The sequence below is a fragment of the Thrips palmi genome, unplaced genomic scaffold (assembly GCF_012932325.1).
Source record: "Thrips palmi isolate BJ-2018 unplaced genomic scaffold, TpBJ-2018v1 HiC_scaffold_2, whole genome shotgun sequence".
NCBI lineage: Eukaryota > Metazoa > Arthropoda > Insecta > Thysanoptera > Thripidae > Thrips > Thrips palmi.
Window position 1 is genome coordinate 10927866 of NW_023144629.1, and position 18721 is coordinate 10946586.

Sequence of the window (18721 nt, forward strand, 5' to 3'; positions counted from 1 at the left end):
CGGCCTCTCCGACGGGTGACTACGGGGTGCACAGGCTTCGACGATGTATCCTCTTGATCAGGGCGACCGAGAGGATGACGTCAGCCCGATCTCAGGGCCGTACTTCAAAAATTGTGGATTTTGAAGGGGGTGGGGGTTGCAGGGGGTAGGTTTGTCCTGGAGGGCTCCCCGGGGTCGCATTTTGTAGAGGACGTCAACGACAACCGCTCTGAACCGTTTTTCGACCCTATTGACCTTTTGACCCGGCTAGGCTGGCCGCTTCAAAAGTTGCGTTTTTTACATCAAATTTGCAGGGGGTAAATCAACCCCTCCCGGTCCAAGTCCGTCAGTGAAACTTTTAACGAGTCTGAAGGACACATGAAGGCAAAATTGCAGCCTTCTAGCTCTAAAACTCGAGATTAGAGGTCACTTTGAAAAGGTATATAATCCTGGAAAGGGGCTGAGAATCAAGTGAAAGAACACACAAATTTAATAATTTTATTGGAATTGAAATCAAGAAAAAAAACATATCTTTTTAAGAAAAGGTGGATACTTTACATTTAAAACACAATTCCTTCCATTTAACCAAATGAAAATGCTTGACGGCAGTTTCCTGATGTCCTAGAAATAATTGTAACGCAAAGATTATTTCGTGGTAATAATCTTATTCTTCTGATCAAGCAATGAAAGCCAAATCCCAATAGTTGTTATCTTATTGTTATTTGTTATAGAAAGCTATGCCATATCAGGCACATATAAAACGTGTTACTTTCGTACAGCCCGATCGTAACTTTCTACCCACGAACCTAACTTAGTGGACACACAACGTCACTAGGCCAGCAGGCTGGTGGGGGTGGTTGCGTACTACTGGTTTGGACTACGTATTTGGATCCACTGGGCGCCCAGTGATCAGGGCAATACTGTGTCAATTTACTGTGGACGTCCATTCCAAACAGTACCAACAACCTGATGCTGTCAAGAAGCATAAAGTGACTCCTGTAAATGTCACGAGCGTTTGCAGGTACCTCAAGGCTTACGATATACGGCCGTATGACCTCCATGTAACGTTGGATAGCGCTGTGGAGACCATCAATCGCCCAATACTGTAGTGTATCATTTTCTTCAAGCAGGCGATGTATTTGCACGTCGAAGCCCTCTTTGGGATCGTCTCCCCTGTACCTGGGCGCAGGCCCAACGACGATGTTAGAAACCATCCAAAAGAACATATAGCCGTTAAGGGGCTTAAGGAACCTGGGATCGTCATTTTGTCGGGCCAGTAGGGCACTGTGGTGTGCGCAATTCAGCTCCTCTTGACGATAGCCCGTGTTTTCTGACGTTGCCATCCCCGCTAAGTCAATCAACAGTTCGGTCAGCGGAAATATACTCCCAACAGCCGCAAATCCGTCATACTACGAAGAAAAACAAGAAAATGATCAAGGAAATGCATCGACGAGGGGGAAATCACTCGCGTAATAAGGGAAGGTGGGGTACCATGTGACACGGCCACCATGTGACTTTGGCTTTTTCTCCCAAACGGCTTGCTATCCAACAGCGGTAAGAAGACTCAAAGGAAGGTATCATGAAGGAGAATCGACGTGCAGTAGGTCGTGACTCTCCTTCAAAAAGGGACGGGAATGGTAGCGATCAGAATTGGAAATAGTCTTAAAATAGCTCATTAAAAATTTTTTTCTTTTTCCCGCCGCGTCCGTTTTTTCCCTTTTAAAAATACATTTTAAGGACTATGCTCTGCAAGATGTTTTCTTTGATTTTTTAAGCGCAAAATAAGCTTTGGCTCGATTCTCTACGGCACAAACTTTGAGGTTATGCTTTTTCCCCTAAAACTGTTAATCTGGGCACCATGTGACACTACTGTCATTCGCTATGGGATTCCACGATTCACTCAGTTGAATGTGTTCAGCCCATGACATTTGTACACTAATAACTAAAACCTTCATTGCTCGGGAACCAAAGATGATAAATTGATAAACTCAACGGAAATAAAAAGCTGGAAGTCTTCTTCATTCATTCTTTTTGCGTATAGATACGCTGAATAGGATTTAAACCCTGAAAAAAGGCCACCGTCACATGGTGCACTAAGGCTGTCACATAGTGTACCACGTGGGGTACGAAGTGACACTTTGACTTGGCCCATACAACTCGGGATAACTCAGCAACCAAAACAGATAAATTAGAAATCTCAACAGAAATTTTAAGGTGAAGAATCATTTTGTTCACATGACTACTTATGGATGTAATATGATTGGTAGTATTGGGTTGACGGGCACTTAACAAAAACCGTCACATGGTACCCCACCTTCCCTTACGTCACCGATTCCTTGTATTACGCGTATTCGTAATAGCGTAATAGCCAAAATTTTCTGGATTTTCCCTTACAAGGGTCTGATTAGCTAAAATCCCGATATTTGCAAACGTAACAAGACTGCTGCAATAGCGTTATTAAGCGTAATAGGGAGTAGTCGTGTCACAATTTTTGTGAATGATTTCCCTCTCGGGCATAGACGATTGTGCACAAAGCTTCACAAGCTGAAAACCGTAAAACTCGTAAAAAATCCCTACTTACCTGGAAACGCAGATGGGCTACCACGGCAGTGCTGAAGAAGGCTCGAAAGAGGTTATAAGGAATTATATGGTGTCGCGCCAGTTGTGGCCCCTTTGAACAATGCTCTATTCTTAGATGGGATCGCCCCCTGGATTTTCCAGATCTCGGTGGTGTGACAAGTCCGTAACTGCCAGCTTCCCAAAAGCAGGGCTCGTTGTCATGAAATTTTTTAACGGCATCAAGAGAAATGGGATCTCTTACTTCCTCAAGGAATTGTCTTGGCGTTGATGTTTGGAATCTAGGCGTAGGGGGAGTGCGTCGGGGCCTGTTGGGAGAGACTATTTGGGTTTCCTGCAAAAGGAGAATTTCAACTTTTAGTAAATACGTATTTCATAACGAATACTGTTATCCAAAGTGTGATAATGAGCTCGTTCTCAATGCAATGCCATTTTTTTTCATTATTAGCGAAAACGTTATGCACTGTAACTGTTAAAACATTGCAGGGCATTAAACGTATGTCATCACTTTTATCACACTGAAATGTCATGATCTGGGCCAAAACGAAAATTAATTTCTTGCACTTTTAACGCGATAATTTTTTAATGCTGCCACACATTCGATGAGCTGAAGGGACCAAATTATCATATTTATCACTGCCAATTGTAGAAAACTTTATCACATTGGAAATGTCGGTTTAATTGTGCGAAAATGAACTTATCCCAAGGGGGAAACGACTGAAAAATTTTGTGTACATCGGATGGTGATTTAAGCCCTTACGAATTTGTCATATAATCATGCAAGCACTATAGAAAGAGACAACGATCGATTTTGAGACCAAAATCAGAACGAAAAGTCGTTTTTTCCGGGGGTGTCCGAAAATACCCCAAAACACGGAGTAACTTCGGACACTGCTTCGGACCCTCCACTGTAAACACGGTGAGGCGCAGATATTTGAAATTAGCGGCAAATCGAAGCTAACGGTGGGTAGATGATAAATTTTAACCCTCAAGTCCGTGACAACACCACAACTTTCACATTTTCAAAAAAAAAAAAAAAAACTCTCAAAAGTGTCCGAAGTTACGCCGTTTCACGGTATTCGCTAATATTAAACTAATTTGAACTTATTAGCTCTGAGAACGGTGAGAATAAATTTAAATTCAACTTCCGTGCCAAGTAAGTTCGGAAGAGAATGAGATTTTAGTCCCCGAAAACCCAAGTTCACATGTTTTAATCAAATACTTCGCCTCCGGGTTTATTTTCAAAAGGAGGGGCTCGTTTAAACAAATGCAAGTTGAAACTAAAATTATCTCGATTCGAACATTTTTTTTAAAATCATTGCAAATCATTTCTAATATTTGCAATGAAATGAACCGAGCCGTACAGTGCTTGGCACAAGTTCAACTGATTACGCCTGACAGAGCGACTTGACAGATCGCTGGTCACCCTGACCAGCCATTGTAGCCGATTGCTGATGGGCGAATAACGCGTGCTGCGGTGCCGAGGTCGCAGTGATAACGCACGCTGCCCCCATGCGGCGGGAGCATCCTACATTAGAGGCGACCGTCGCTTTGTTACCTGTGTCTTTGGTAAGCTGTCGGTAGGAGTGTTCACAAGACAAATCTCCTCTTTGTACTTGCAGACCACATTTGCCACGGAGGAGACGTTCATCTTAGTGCACAGCACAGGCTCGCACAGTTGAGACGAAAACACGAATTGGTTGTCCACTTGCACCAAATCACGTTCGACAAGTTCCATAGGTGTAACTAGGAAAGTCAATTCACAAGCATTAGGTTAGTAACTGCCTTATGTTAAATGACATGAATATTAAGCTTTCAGAAATATATGCCGGCTTACTTTCGGTGAATCGGACTTTCAGGCGCTCGTTGGTTTCCATTCGGACACTGAAATTTCTGCTTGATGCATCGACGGGTACTACAGCAGCTCGATCGAAGTTATCTCCGAAGAAAAGAACCATTGAAGAGTTTTGGTTCTGTACTCTGAATCTTTCGATTGTGCCGACTTTGATGTCATCGGTATCAGTACTAACCTGTAAGCAATTCACCACATTTTTCATAAGACGTCATACACTTCGAAACGCACTAGCACGCTCCCACCTTTAAGTAGAAACATAGATTTGACGTGTTTTGTCAGATTATAAATGTGCCTTTTGACGTATTTTAGTTCAGTTTGCGCCAAAATGTTCCTCTTTTTAACTGCGTTTGGGAGGTTCAAGGGTTTTGTAATTGAACTTTAAGTGAAAAAACTGAACGTTAACAATTGGTCTATATGCAAAACTAATTACCTTTTAGCAACTTCAAAAATGTGCACAAGCCAAAGTAATAGGAATTTTGAGATGGGGTTTGCGGCATTCGACTCGGGGTGCATAGCAAAAAGATAAGATAAAATAAAAAAGAAGGCAAAAATTTGACGATTTTCACTGATGTGAGAGAAATGGAACAAAGTCAAAATTTTGAACGCAATTTTCTCAGAAGTAGTACCTTTGATTTTTTTGGTTTTTTGATATGGTATAGTCCACACTTAAGTCTAGCAACCCTCAAAATTTGGCTGGAAACTTCGTTCAAGTAAGTAAGAAAGTCGATTTAATGTTCTAGTAATTCGGCAAATTTTCGATAGTGGGATTGGTGTGGACCTGGGAAATATGCATTTCAAAGGCCGCAGGGTCTCGATCCTGAACTTCTAGTGTCGCTCGGAACAGACATTTGTGGTGCAGAAAAAGGTCAATTTTCGTTTTTCAAATTCTCATGGGCGGATCAAGAGGCGTGACTTTTCAAAATTCAGTTTATTTGGATGTCGCATGTCGATTTCTATGTTTTCAGGGGGCGCAGATAATCAATCTTGAACGATTTTTCTCTAAAGCTGATCTAACGTATCGTCAAAACATCAAATTCGTAAATAGAAGATCAAAAAGCTCGCAAATGTGAACATCTTTGGCCCATTCAGAAAAGCAAAGCTAGTGTCGCTGGAAACAAAAGAACCGAACTGCGACATCCAAAAATCCTCAATTTTGAAAAGAGGCCCCTCTTAATCCACCCCTATTTTTGAAATTCCCAGCTTTGTCGCTTCATTTTCGAAGAACCTACAGCGTTTTCAAACAAGGTCTGCAACAAAAAAATCAAAATTTCTAACGCAACCCATACCTTTTTTTCAAAAATCGGTATTTTTTGCTCAAAATTGGTTTCTTGGGGTTGTAGTTTGTAGCCAACAAGCTCAAAAAGTTTCATTAAAATCGGAGAGATCACTTGCAAAAGTCTATCGAACCCCCGTGAAATTACCCTAATTTACTTTTTGGCCCGCCCTTCTATTCAAAAAATAGGGGGAGGGCCTATGCATTTGTTGTTGTCGTTGTTGTTGTTGTTGGCGTCTGTGTACAAGGAAGGAGTTGAGCTAGAGTAACCAGATTTGGAGGGTACTTCAGGAGTACCGTCCAAACAAATAATCCGGTGGTGCAAATCCCGTCCGGGTCGCACAAGGGCTGCTGCAGGTGCATCATGGTTTACATGAGCGGGAGGGGGATTTCCGTCATTATTGGTGCTAGCAGGGCACATAGGGGTATTTTTGGAATCGGGGCGACGAGACAAGATGAATGGACCTGGTCCCGACCCCATCGGCCGCTTTTACAAGTTGGCCAGATCAGGATCTTCAAAAAAGGGGGTCGACCGACTAAAAAAATTTATTGCAGATTTCGATTGGTCTCAGCAAGACCTTTTCAACGAGGGGTCGGATAGGGGGTCCAGGAGCCCGACTTCGTCTATTCGTCACATCAGGACCTTGAAAAAAGGGGGTCGACCGACTGAAAATTTTTACTTAAGTTTTGGATAGGTCTTGGCAAGACCTCTTCAACGAGGGGTCGGAGGGGGGTCCAGGAGCCCGCCTTCATAAGTTATGGGAAAAAGTGCGACGGACTCGTTTTGCGCTCCTGCTGTGCCTCTATTGCAAGGAGTTGCAGTAGCATTGCGAATATGGGTATTTTCGGAATGAGGGCGAAGAGACAAATGAAATGGGCATATTCTAAGGACAGTTGGAGTAAAAAGTGTAAGGACTATTGCATATTGTGAATAGAAGGGCGGGCCTAAGTCACGATGGTACATCGATAACTTTGCTTTACCCGCTCACGGTATGTGTGATGCGAGCGGGCCGAAGGCCCGGGCCTTCGACTGGCCAAGTTGGGTCTGATGCGAGGGCCGAAGGCCCGAGAAAAGGCCGCCGGCAGGCCAAGCTGGGCCGGCCCCCTGTCGAACCGAGTTGCCGGCGCAGCGAAGCGCAGCTGGCAACTCGGTTCGACGGAAGGGCGGGCCCTAGCTTGTTGCTATACGCAGAAACAGTTCGTAAATAACATTATTTTCTTCGTTATCTGCTCAAAATACTTCGTTCGAGCTGCTTTCCTTTGTGATGCCTTAATTAGTTTGTTATGTTTTTAGCGTGTTTCTTTACGGGACTGGTGTACAAATATAATGCCTGTGCAGTGTAAACTTACGGAGTCATGGTTGTAATCGTTGATACAGTACTCGCCCTGAAGATTACACTCCCTACCAGTATGCAAAATGAGTTTTCCATTTTTTCGAACGCCGGTGACAACGATCTGCCCGCAGTACGAACTGTCACACAGCTGGAATATTATTCTGGCCCTGCTGGTCGTAAATTCCCCGCTTATTTGCTCTCCAGGTCTCAGCTGTGTAGCGCCTGGAAAAAATGAATCGATGACAAAGCATTAACTTTTAGTCCCAATACACAATGAGGAGCAATAGGTAGTCTAGGTAGTCTAGTTTTAATTTATAAATGCATAAATGGACACAACTCGCACAGGTTTCCTGTGGGATGTGGACAAGGAAACGACACTGTTTTTTCACGTGTAAAAATAAACTCATTGAGAAAGCAATAAAAAAAATTTTCCATTATTAACGCTATGATAACAGGAAAAGTAGCGATATACATCGGCAACTTTGGCCCGTCCCGTACATTAAGAAACGTACGAATTTCGCCTATGTTTGACCCTGACGGGAATTAAACCTGAGTCTGGGGTTAAAATAAATGTCGTTTTCATCATCAGCACCCTCGAAAACATCAAAAACAATGCAAAAACTCGAATAAAAAGAATGTTCAAAAAATACTCCGCTGGGATTTGAACCCGGGTCCGAAGTTCTCCGATTCGCTCGAAACTGGCACCATTGGTTTTCTCTCGTCGCCCCGATTCCAAAAATACCCCTACATGCCCTCCTAGCTGCATCCGTTGCCGAGATCCTCCTCGACCCCATGTAGACCATGATGCACCTGCAGCAGCGCCCCCGGGGCTCGGATCGGATTTGCTGCCACCGGGCGGTTCTTAGGGTCACCCAAGGAGGCTGCATACCAAATTTGGTCAAGATCGGACCACGGGAAGTCCTCGGACGGAGGGACGAACGAACGGACGCACAGCAGGGATCATGCTATATGCCCGTCCCTCCGTCATTTTTTTACAAAAAATAAACGGGACGGGCCAAATAATTTAATACATTGCAAGTGCAATAAATATTGTAATGCATTGGCGTATTTATCACTTTCTTAGCGTAGTTATCAGACACCAAAACTGTGAAAATCTGGTGACAAACCGGCCAAAACCTAACGGAATTAGTGCATTTTTAGCGTTATAATTTTTTACTGCTTCCATGGATGTGATAATTTGAAGGAATCACATTAGCCTTTTCGTTGCAAATGCAATGAAACTTATCAGGATTACCAGTGGGCGGCTATGCATAAAATCGCCAAAATGTGCAGCCATCTGAAGTCTCGGGAAGGGTGAGGGGGTCAAGTTTTCAGTAATTGGCTGAGCGATAGCGAAGCCTGTCACTCAGGTGGGGTTGAAAAGTTTTTCATGTCTGTGTGTGTGTCTGTGTACACTACTCAAGAACTCACCACCGCATAGCGACGGTGACTCGTCGGAACCATCGTCACAGGACTTGCGGCCATCACACATTTCTTGCTTCGAGATGCACTGGCCGCTGCTGCACCGAAATTCAACATCACGGCAATGCGACAAGGATTGCAGAGCTACAAGAAAGAAGTACAAAGACGTTTCTGTAAGAGCCTTTTCTCATGATATGCGCACTAAATACCAATGTCAGGAAGATGCGGCATTTAATTGCGAAGAGGATGGTATATGATTGAAAACTGTACAATATCCTACGCTTGGCCTAACGCGATTTATACCTTTTATTTGCACATCCATTTTACTGTGCCACCAGTGAGGTCGAACTCCAAAGCGCGCTCCACCGTTGTGAGGAACGGTCACGGCTTGTCCTAAATGGCCTGGGAGCCATACCATCAAATTCGACGAGCTTCGAAATGCTTGGAAGCTTAACTTGGACGCAGAGAATTCGACTGCATTCGTTTGATTAACCTAAATTCAGAAAGAAAAAAAGAGGCAGCTCAGAGGACAATATCAGTTAACTTGTGCCTTAAGCGGAAAGTTTGATGGCGCATTTATCTTTGCATTTTTTCTGCTTATTTTGAATATGTGCTTGCTTTTGAAAAAGGAGTTAAATTGAGGGCCCTACCGGCCTTTAAAGTTGAAAAAATTCAAATTTTTAAAGCATATAGCGTTCCTAATTTTTCTTCATTCTCAAATCACGGTGGTACACCTTCGGAATAAGCAGAGCAAACTATACAGAATATGCCATCTAACTTTTGTGATTTGGAAAAAAGTGGGTGTGTTTCTGTACCACCCCTGGAGCGTGGGGCACTGTAAAACAGCGAGAAAAATGGGACACTGTCAAGTAGAGGTAGTCATATACACTTTTTTTTCGGAAGCTCAAAATTTTGATGGCCCTTATTGCAGCATTCTTCCTGCCGATTTGAAATACTATGTACTGTGATTTGAGAAAGAAAAAAGTTTAAGGCGGCTACAAGCCCTAAAAATTCGAATTTTTCAAAACTGTAAAGGCTGGTAGCGCCGTCAGTTTTACTCCTCTTTCAAAACCAAGTTCATATTCGAAATCAGTACACTCTAAATGTCATGGGACTTATTTATCCCATGAAATTTTAAGCACATCCGGAGGTGATGCAATTTTGTGTCCGCCAGGCGGTACAAATTGTCTAGTAAAAGTACAATTTGCAGCAGGCGTCGGACAAAATGTGTCGTCAGGCGGGAACAAAATCGTATCAGCGTCGGATGTGCTTAAAATTGCATAAATCGTGGGACAAAAAAGTCCAATCACATTTCGAGTGTAGAAAAAATGCTACAAAATGCGCCATCATACTTTTGAGATTTCGAAAAAAGTGTACTTTTGACCACCCCTATTATTGAAGGTGTTGAGTTATTCAGAGTCGTGATTTTTGTTTCAGGGGAGTCTCTTACCACTTTGCAAGATGATTCACAGCTCCACACTGTTAAAAATAGTTGTTTTAAAACAACAACACAGTTACCAACCTCGACAACGCTGTTGTTTGTGAACAAGTTTGCTTGTTTTGAAACGACGAATTCATTGCTAATTATTTTAATGACTTATGCTGTTTCAAAACAATATTTTGCTGCGTACAAACAACCCGGACAATCTAAGACGTGGTTACTGCGGGGAAACCGGGACTCTACTAGGTCTGTGACCTAATCGGCAATAAAAATTGATGCAAATAAGGCTGTCTATCGGTTTACAAACATCTTGTGGACTAACGACGCAACTCGTTAGTAAACAACAAAAGTCATTTGAAAACAACTTTGATCGCTAAGAAAATTAGCAACATATTTACTGCTAAATTACAACATAATTGGCTGAGCGATAGCGAAGCCCTTGCCGTGTTTGGGCGCTCCGAAAAGTGACTGGTCGTGCGTCTGTCTGTCTGTCTCTCTGTCTCTCTGTATGTAATCACTCACGTTTCTCAGCAACTACTGAACGAATAGTATCCAAATTTCACACCTGATGTCTCCTAAACATCCTACAGGGGGAGTTTATCTCAGATTAACAATTATCATCGTTTGAAATATTCTAAACATCATTTTGAACTAGGTTATTAGCGTGTTTAGGTTGGTAGCAGTGTGTGGCTGACCAATTTCTCATACCGGCTGCCGCGCTTGCAAGCCGTCTGCAAGACGGGACGGCACTTATGCAAATAAACAAACTAAAGAGCAAAGGGGTCTCAAAGAGGTACTGAGATAGTTTTTTAACATTCTAGAATGATTGAAACCATTCCGGGGTGTCAACAGAAGAAAATACGGAAACTAAATGTGAGAATGGTTTACGTGTTTCGTTCCCCTCTTCCCCCTTCCCCGTCACAGGGGAACAGGTCAGTGCACTGAGTGTAGTTGTGGATTGTAAATAGAATGTTTTCTTTGCCATTGTGTGCATCTACTGATTTTATTCTCTCTGATACTATCCTAATTTTTAAAATTCATAGTAAATAAAATCAGGTAAATGCATGAATAACTTCTGTTGAAATTAGAAGACATGTTAATTGTCTTGGTTTGTCTCGGGGAAATGACACTCTATTGCAATGCTGCAAGCTAACATAAATATTCTAGTACTTACATCTATTGATTATAAGAATCCATAAATAGATGTATTTTGCGCAATAAATAATCCATATATTTAGTGCTAACAGATTTTGAACTGATATTGGTTTCAATGAGACAATTCAGGTTTTGAGCGGTGGGTGACTTGGTAAATGCTTTTAATGGGACGATTCCTTTCACTTCACCAAAGCTTGTGTCCGACAACTGGAACCTAGTATTGGTAATGATTTGAAAGCTGGCTTTCTGAATGTAAGCCCAATGTTAATACTATACTGTATTCTTTTACTCTAAAGATAAAATATCACGAGGCATGAATAAGGTAAATTAAGGTGGTGTATTGAGCAACAAGTGGCCTCTGCATTTGACTTCTCGAGACGATTCACTGAATTCGACAAAACTTGTTCTCCGTCGAATGCTTCAGATCAGCCTGCCCTAAACTGAGTCACTTAATAAAAACTATGATTACATATTCCAGTCTATATTGTTCAATTCACTGGTTTTAAATGAAAGAATGACAAAAGGCTTCTCAAATATAACTAATAAATTTGTGAATTCATTAGTTTGAAGAAAAAGATGTATCGAATAGTGAGTCAAGCAGACGAGTAGCTAATTAAGCGATTCAATGCTGGCAATGGAATGTTACTCGACTGAAGGAATCGCATTGGTGTGGCATTAGGGTATTGGTGACGACAAAGGGTGATCCATGAAGACAAACCCAGACCCATTCTTTACCCATTATTGATCAATTTGATATGAATATTTGTCAATCGAATCTCATATTCATTCTTGGAGTTTTTGGAGTGCTGATTATGAAGACCACTTCCGTCTCTACTCCAGACTTACATTTTCATCTCAAATTAGGTCATTTCGGACCAAAATTTTCAGGTCGAGTTTTATATTGTTTCCTGCAGTGTTTGATGAGCTGAACTCAAAAATAACTTCCAAATTTTTCCAGACTCAAGCTTTACCCAATTTTGACCAAATTTGGACCAAAATTTTTGAATTGAGTTTGATGTTGATCCCAACAGTTTTTTGTGTGCTGTTAACGAAAATCACCTCCATTTCGACTCCACACTTATATTTTCATCCCAAATTAGGTCCTTTTAGACCAAAATTTTCAAATCAAGTTTTTTATCGTTTCCTGCAGTTTTTGGTGCGCTGAGCTCAAAAATGACTTCCAAATTTTTTCCCAGACTCACGCATTACCGAATTTTGACCAATTTTGGACCAAAATTTTGGAATCGAGTTTGACGTTGATCCCAACAGTCTTTTGTGCGCTGATAACAAAAATCACTCCCATTTATACCCCAGACCTACATTTCACTCAATATGAGCCCACAAGCTGCAGTCCGAAGTGCACAAATTCGCATCGCTCAGCCACACAACGCGCCCACTCAAATGGCGCGTACCCCTAGTTTTTAACAGTGCAGTAACTCCCCAACATGTCGCAAGCAGTACATGTTCTGCGTCTCAACGCCCCTTCTGAGTTGACGCTCCACACTGTGATAACACTGCACGAACCTTCAGTACACATCAGGAAATCTATTCCGTGATATCTCTCGGTGTACTGTGGTATCTCGACGGAATATCCCTGACCGGACGTCATAGGGGTGAATGTCACTGCAATGAAACAGACAGACCTCGTGAAAACACAGCAAGACTTTGCAACTGAAGAGTCGGCTGACTGATTGTACACTTAGTGCCTCAGCCTCAAATTTTATGTAACTGTCCGTCCAAAGGAACAGTTACCCACACCTTTAAAAAGTCTATTTTTATTCAGACCTCTAAGACTACGGACACTCGCCGTTTATGCAGGGTGCGGTGCATGGTGGTCGTGCGGTTCGACGTTACGCACTCAAATGAATACGAGAGTTTCGGCACAACATAATTTCCAAAGCACGAGTCGCTCTATATTTTTTATTGTGCCACTCGCGCGGCTTCTTGTAATGCCATCGAAACCAATGCGTAGCCAGGGATGGTACGCAAACCGAAACAATACCATATGATTGGTTTGGCGGTACGGACTCGCTTACATAAATGATCCATGATTGGTACCCCGATCCATGTTCGGCTTTTTACCCTAAGAACACAACATACCTTCGCAGTCGTGTTCATCAGATGCGTCATGGCAGTTCGGGACTCCGTTGCACCTGTTCCACTCGTCGATGCAATCTCCATTGTTGCAGAGAAACTGGTCCTCGTTGCATGACTCCACTCCTTACCAAAGAAAAAAAAATATTGTAATCTAGAGCAGTAGAAATGGAGGGCCGGAGGGAGCACACTTCGCAACGCGCAGTAGCCGCCACGCGCGCAGCATTAAGAGTCGTCAGAAAGGCCACCGTTTGCTCGTAGTTCGGTCAGCCTAAGGTTCAACTAAACTGTCTACCAACATATAATTGAGTTCTAAAGTATAAGCCCAGAACACAAGAGAAAACCGTGCTGCGCGCGTGGCGAAGCGGCAACAGTGTCGAGGCGGGCTGGCTTTGCACTGAGAAAACCTTACAAACTATTTTGGGCCTTACAAAGAAAAGTAGTTTGTATAACAAAGTATTTTGAGCATACGTAAGCTTACAAAGAAAATACTTCGTAATTTACGAACTATTTCTTCGTATAACAAAGTATTTTAGTTTGTTATACGTATGCTCAAAATACTTCGTAAGGTTTTAAGAGTGTGGCGCGCCTCTGACGCGTCGTTCGAACGTCGAACAGTCTCGTCCGCGCCTTCTCGCGGCTGTACACGGCGTGCGCGTGACCGCTTAAGGATTGGGTTGGCGGATCGATTACTCTGAGATTCCAAACGCTATGAGTATAGCGCGTATGGTGCAACACAGCTGAGATATCGCACCATACGTGCAATGCGTCAGCCATATTGCACCTTACGTGCAATGCATCCCGAAAATGCCCTATGCTAATGCATGGGAATGGGGAGGCATTGCACTTCACGAGCAATGCTTTTGCATTGCACCAATTGACGCTATACTCTTAGCGTTTGGATTCTCAGTGTAGCCAGTGGGCCAAGCTTGAATTTCCGCGCAGCCATTCCAGCACCCCCCACCGCCTCTAACCCCCACCTCTAACCCCCACCCCTAACCCCCACCCCCTCAAAAACAGAAATTTCGACGAATTTTAACAGTGTACGTGGCAGGGGCGTGATTCCACCGCTGGCGATCACTAGTAGGGACCCTAGGGAAGTCCCTTGCAGGCTGGCGCGGCTCGTCAGCCACCGGCAGTAACGTCACAGTGCCCGCGCAAAGATGGCGGTGCCGCGCCGGCACCTTCAGAGGCCCATTTGGTTTTTCGCTGTGCGCACCGGGTAAATATTGTCCGAATTCTTTCAAATTTGGACACAGGCCGTTTCAGACGTACCCTCACCGAATTTCAAACGAAAATTAGAAATCTTTTTTTTCTGACCACGCTACCGGGTACTTTCATTCATGGTAAAGCGCCTGCCAGGTAGGCAGTGGGAGCCATGCAGCGCAGCCCGTTCTCACGGGCAGGCCTACCTCCATGTTTTTCAAAGACGATTAGTAGCATTCATACGGGATGAGTTAAGGGGGGACTATACTGAAAAAAATGGCTGTTTTCGGTCAAAAAATGTGAAATTGGGTTTTCACGAAAATACCTTGTTAAGACCTTTGTCCAGCCGGTACAGCTACTGTTCCTTCTCACAAAATATATTTAGAATCTTTAAAAGCCGACGGAGGGAACGCAGCGTCGCGTAGACCCACGCAAAGTGCACGTTTTCTCGAGTTTTTTTCAAAATTTTAGTTTTAACGTTAAAAAAGTTCCTTGCGTCATAAATTTTCATCTACGTGGCTAAAATTTTTACGAGATGTTCCTTAAGCTGTTCCCCACAGGGTCTCTAAGCCAGATTTTTGAATTTTGGTCAGAATTTTTTAATATTACTAGAGAATGGTCAGTTTTTGGTCAATTTTAAGCAATTTGACCATTTTTTTATTTGTAAATAAAGCGCGTTTGAACAAACAGATTTAGAGATCGAAAATGAAAAAAGCGGCTTAGAGAACCTGTAGAACAGGTCTTTAGGACAATAAAAATGTGAAGTCGAATTTTCTGACATCAAAAATACGACGCCAGGAAACTCTTTAGTGAACATATATTTTTAACTTTACCTGTGAATATCTCCTAAACCATTTGGCCGAAAATTTTCATACTTCGGCTGAAATTGTTTTGAGTTATAATCTATCAAAGGAAAACAAGAGAAAATTTCTGCACTGGTAATCCTGGAAAAACCCATTTTCAGTATAGTCCCCCCTTAAAGATTGATGTGAAAAAAATTATCTATTTTTCTGACGGGTGTGCAGTTCAGTATAAGAACAAGCTGTTGCTAATATTTGGTTCCATGAATGAGATTTTGGTGTATCTGCTGAATGGCATTTTTTCGCCACAAGTCATGGCAAATCGGCTTGTGACGGCATAGATGGCATGATAAAGCACATCGTCATGCTACATTGTTTGCGCCTGAAACCCAATGACAGGCAAATCACTTCAGCATTAGCCTTTTATGAATGGGTTCACGCCAACATTAATGACGTAACTGTGGTATGGGTCCCAACCGAAGAGATTCAAAAGCATGCAGCAGATTTGAAAGTAAGGTTTGATACCGCTGTTGAAATAGATAGGATTAAATCGCACCACAGTGTTTTACCAAACTACCCAGCAGCAGAGGTGGCCATCAGGAGGTTCTCCCACCAAAATTACTTTGAAGTGAGGAACGTATCAACCAAGGAGTTTGAAGATGTGCATGGCTTTGTTACCTTTGGTTGTAGAGACCATTGGGCTTTAGGAGTGTTTTAGACTCAGATATTCAAACTGAAACATTTTGTTTGCAATTACTTGAATCCGCAGGCAAGCCATATGCCTATCATTTTACAGATGACATTGTAACAGTGAGCTTTCAAGACATTTTGACACATGTGAGTCCCAAGTTTCAAAATGGAGGATAAACTGTGAAGATTCTTGCTAGAGATTCTAAAGCAGCGTCTGCTAAGCTGCAGTCCAAATTGTAACCATAATCATAATGAAAACAATGTTCGTATATTTCATATTAGAAGAACCAAAATATTTCTTGAATTAGTGTATTTGAGGTCATACTGTATGTGAAATCCTTATTAAAGAAAAGTATTAAAAATATTGTATCATTTTTAAGAACTAAAGAGGCCTTGAACCATTCTGACACGACAGAAAAGACAGTGCTGGCTGACGCGGACACTGTGAACCTAGCTTTGAGAACAGGGCGCCTGCCCGTCAGAACGGGCTGCGCTGCGTGGCTCCCACTGCCTACCTGGTAGGCGCTTTACTATGATTGAAAGTACCGTGAAACGGGGTAATTTCGGACACTCGGTATAATTTCGGACAACTCTGCCCGGAAGCATGGAGATGATGCTCGCATCTAACGGCCAACTTGGAGGCTTGTCCCGTTGCGCGCATCGCATCGGCCACACTTAAAACCATCTGATCAATCACGCGGAGGCCAAATCAGGGGCAAACTTCAGGAGAAAGAGTGGTTTTTGTATTTAACCATTTTTACCTAAATTCACTTTATGCTTAAAAACTTTGACTGGCAAGCCACAACTGTTCATGGCCGGTTCATGAGGTGATTGTTTGTCGATTCGATCATGTTAAGAGCATACTGTGTCAAATTTTCAATCACCTGGGTCAAATAGTATGGTTTATATGGGCTCAAAACTAAAAAATTGTTACTTTACGGGGTAATTTTGGACATACAAACGTCACGCCAGGGAGAGTGGGTATGTCCTGAACACTTTCTATTTCGCAGGGTTTGAGTGGTGGAAGCTGAAGAGCTCTTCTAAAAGTTGTAGATAATCCAATAACAACGATAATCCCCGATTGTTACATCGGTTGCTTTATAAACTTCGAATTTCATTTAAATGGGGCAAAGCTACATCTTTAATACTTAGTTTTATGTGCATATCCTACCTTAGTGTCAACGACTGTTTTGTGATCAATTTTCTTTCATGTGACATGAAAGTTAGTCTTGGCGAATGGCTGCATAGCTCGCCGGTTTACTACAATTGAAATGCAAAGCTTTCTACTGAGCCCCTGTATCTTCCTAACCGTACATAGGACACGACTACTTGCCCTTCGTATGCATGTATGTGATTGTGTGTAATCTTGTAGAGGAAGATTTATTATTCACTTTCCCGTAAAAATGTATGGCCAGAGTTGCCTATGAAAGCTAATCGGTCAAAAATTAAAAAATAGAAGCGTTCTAAATGGCTCTACCAGTTCCACCCACTATTCCTGAAATCGAACTACATATGAGTGCAAAACATGACATCAAATTATGTATGAATGACCACCCCTACCATATCTTTACATCTAAACCCTTACGAATTTCTCATATAATCATATTAGCCCTTTAGAAAGAGACAGTGATCGATTTTGGGACCAAAATCAGAACGATAAGTCGTTTTTACCAGGGGTGTCCGAAATTACCCCAAAACACGGGGTAATTTCGGACACTGCTTCGGACCCTCCACTGTAAAAACTGTGAGGTGCAGATATTTGAAATAAGCGCCAAATCGAAGCTAAAGGTGGGTATATGATAAATTTTAACCCTCAAGTCCATGACAGCACCACAACTTTCACAATTTCAAAATAACCTATCAAAAGTGTCCGAAGTTACCCCGTTTCACGGTACCCGGTTTGTGGTTCGGCATTCCACGAGGAAGGGCAGCACCTCCGCCAGTGCCAGGGTGTGTGGGGTGGCCCTAGCCACGCCGGCGCACCACTTAAGGGGGAAAATAGGGAAGGGGTATGCAGGGGTTCACGCGAATCGCTCGTTCTCCTAAACGAAGAATAATACTTTGGGTGGTAGAGCTTTTCTTTTAGATGATAAATAAAGGAAGATTTTGGAATGTTTTGAGAGATTTTAAAATATGGGGTTTTGAGATATCACACTTTAAAAGTTACACCTTTTTTGAAGTTTCATTTTTAAAAATAATACAATTTTTTTGAGTCGTTTTTTCTCTTCTTTCCAATGGTGGTCTCGGATTTGAAAGACGACGAACGGTTGCCGAGATAATTGCATTTTAGTGCACCCATGTCGTCATGTATGTGCATCAGGCCGTAGTTCGGAGCCCGGTGCAGATTTCGAAAAACTGAGTTAGGGTCTTCAAATGGTACTATAAGGCCAACAATCGCCTACTATGGCGATGGCCTCCGACAAGTAGAGCTCTAGGGCTCTACCGACAAGGTGTCGGTCCGAGCCCTGTCGAGTAAAAAAATGACCTAGCCCCAAAAAAAAAACAAAAAAAAAAAAAATCGAAAAAAAGTGTTCAAAAAAACCCCACGGGATTTGAACCGGGTCCCAATTTTCCATTCCCAAAATGGGACCATTTTTTTTCCGTTGCCCCCTTCCAAAAAAACCCAAATCCCCCCCGCGATCCGGGCCAATTTAAGTAGCCATATCACCGACCCCCCGGGGCTCGGACGGATTTGTCCCCGGGGGGGTTTTAAACCCAAGGGGTAAAAATTTTCAAAACGGACCCAACCTCGGAAAGGAACCGGAAGGGGGCAAACAGGGGAAAACTATATGCCCTTCCCCCCTCTTTTTTTCAAAAAGAACGGGGGGGAAAACCCTTTTAAAACCAATTACCATTTTTTTATTTAAATTTTTAAATTTTTAAAAAAAAAGAAAA

At 42.6% G+C, this 18721-nt stretch overlaps 1 protein-coding gene across 1 annotated transcript; it reads right to left on the minus strand.

Moving 5' to 3' along the window:
* Nucleotides 1-909: 909 nt before the first annotated feature.
* LOC117647716 lies at nt 910-9911 on the minus strand. The gene is made up of 10 exons (XM_034389614.1): nt 9891-9911; nt 8744-8933; nt 8450-8584; nt 7035-7240; nt 5698-5766; nt 4394-4586; nt 4115-4302; nt 2561-2890; nt 1017-1388; nt 910-951 (listed from the first exon to the last, which is right to left on the minus strand). Exons 2-10 carry the CDS (start codon nt 8856-8858, stop codon nt 910-912), a joined length of 1650 nt encoding a protein of 549 aa, XP_034245505.1. The 5' UTR covers nt 8859-8933; nt 9891-9911.
* Nucleotides 9912-18721: the final 8810 nt, after the last annotated feature.

Excerpts from the sequence above, each read along its gene's own strand:
- LOC117647716 (XM_034389614.1), bottom strand. The coding sequence starts at position 8,858 with ATGGTATGGCTCCCAGGCCATTTAGGACAAGCCGTGACCGTTCCTCAC. Across the intron at positions 7,241-8,449 it reads GTCACCGTCGCTATGCGGTG|GCGCTACACAGCTGAGACCT; the intron begins GTGAGTTCTTGA and ends CATTTTTTCCAG. Across the intron at positions 1,389-2,560 it reads TAGCCCATCTGCGTTTCCAG|TATGACGGATTTGCGGCTGT; the intron begins GTAAGTAGGGAT and ends TTTTCTTCGTAG.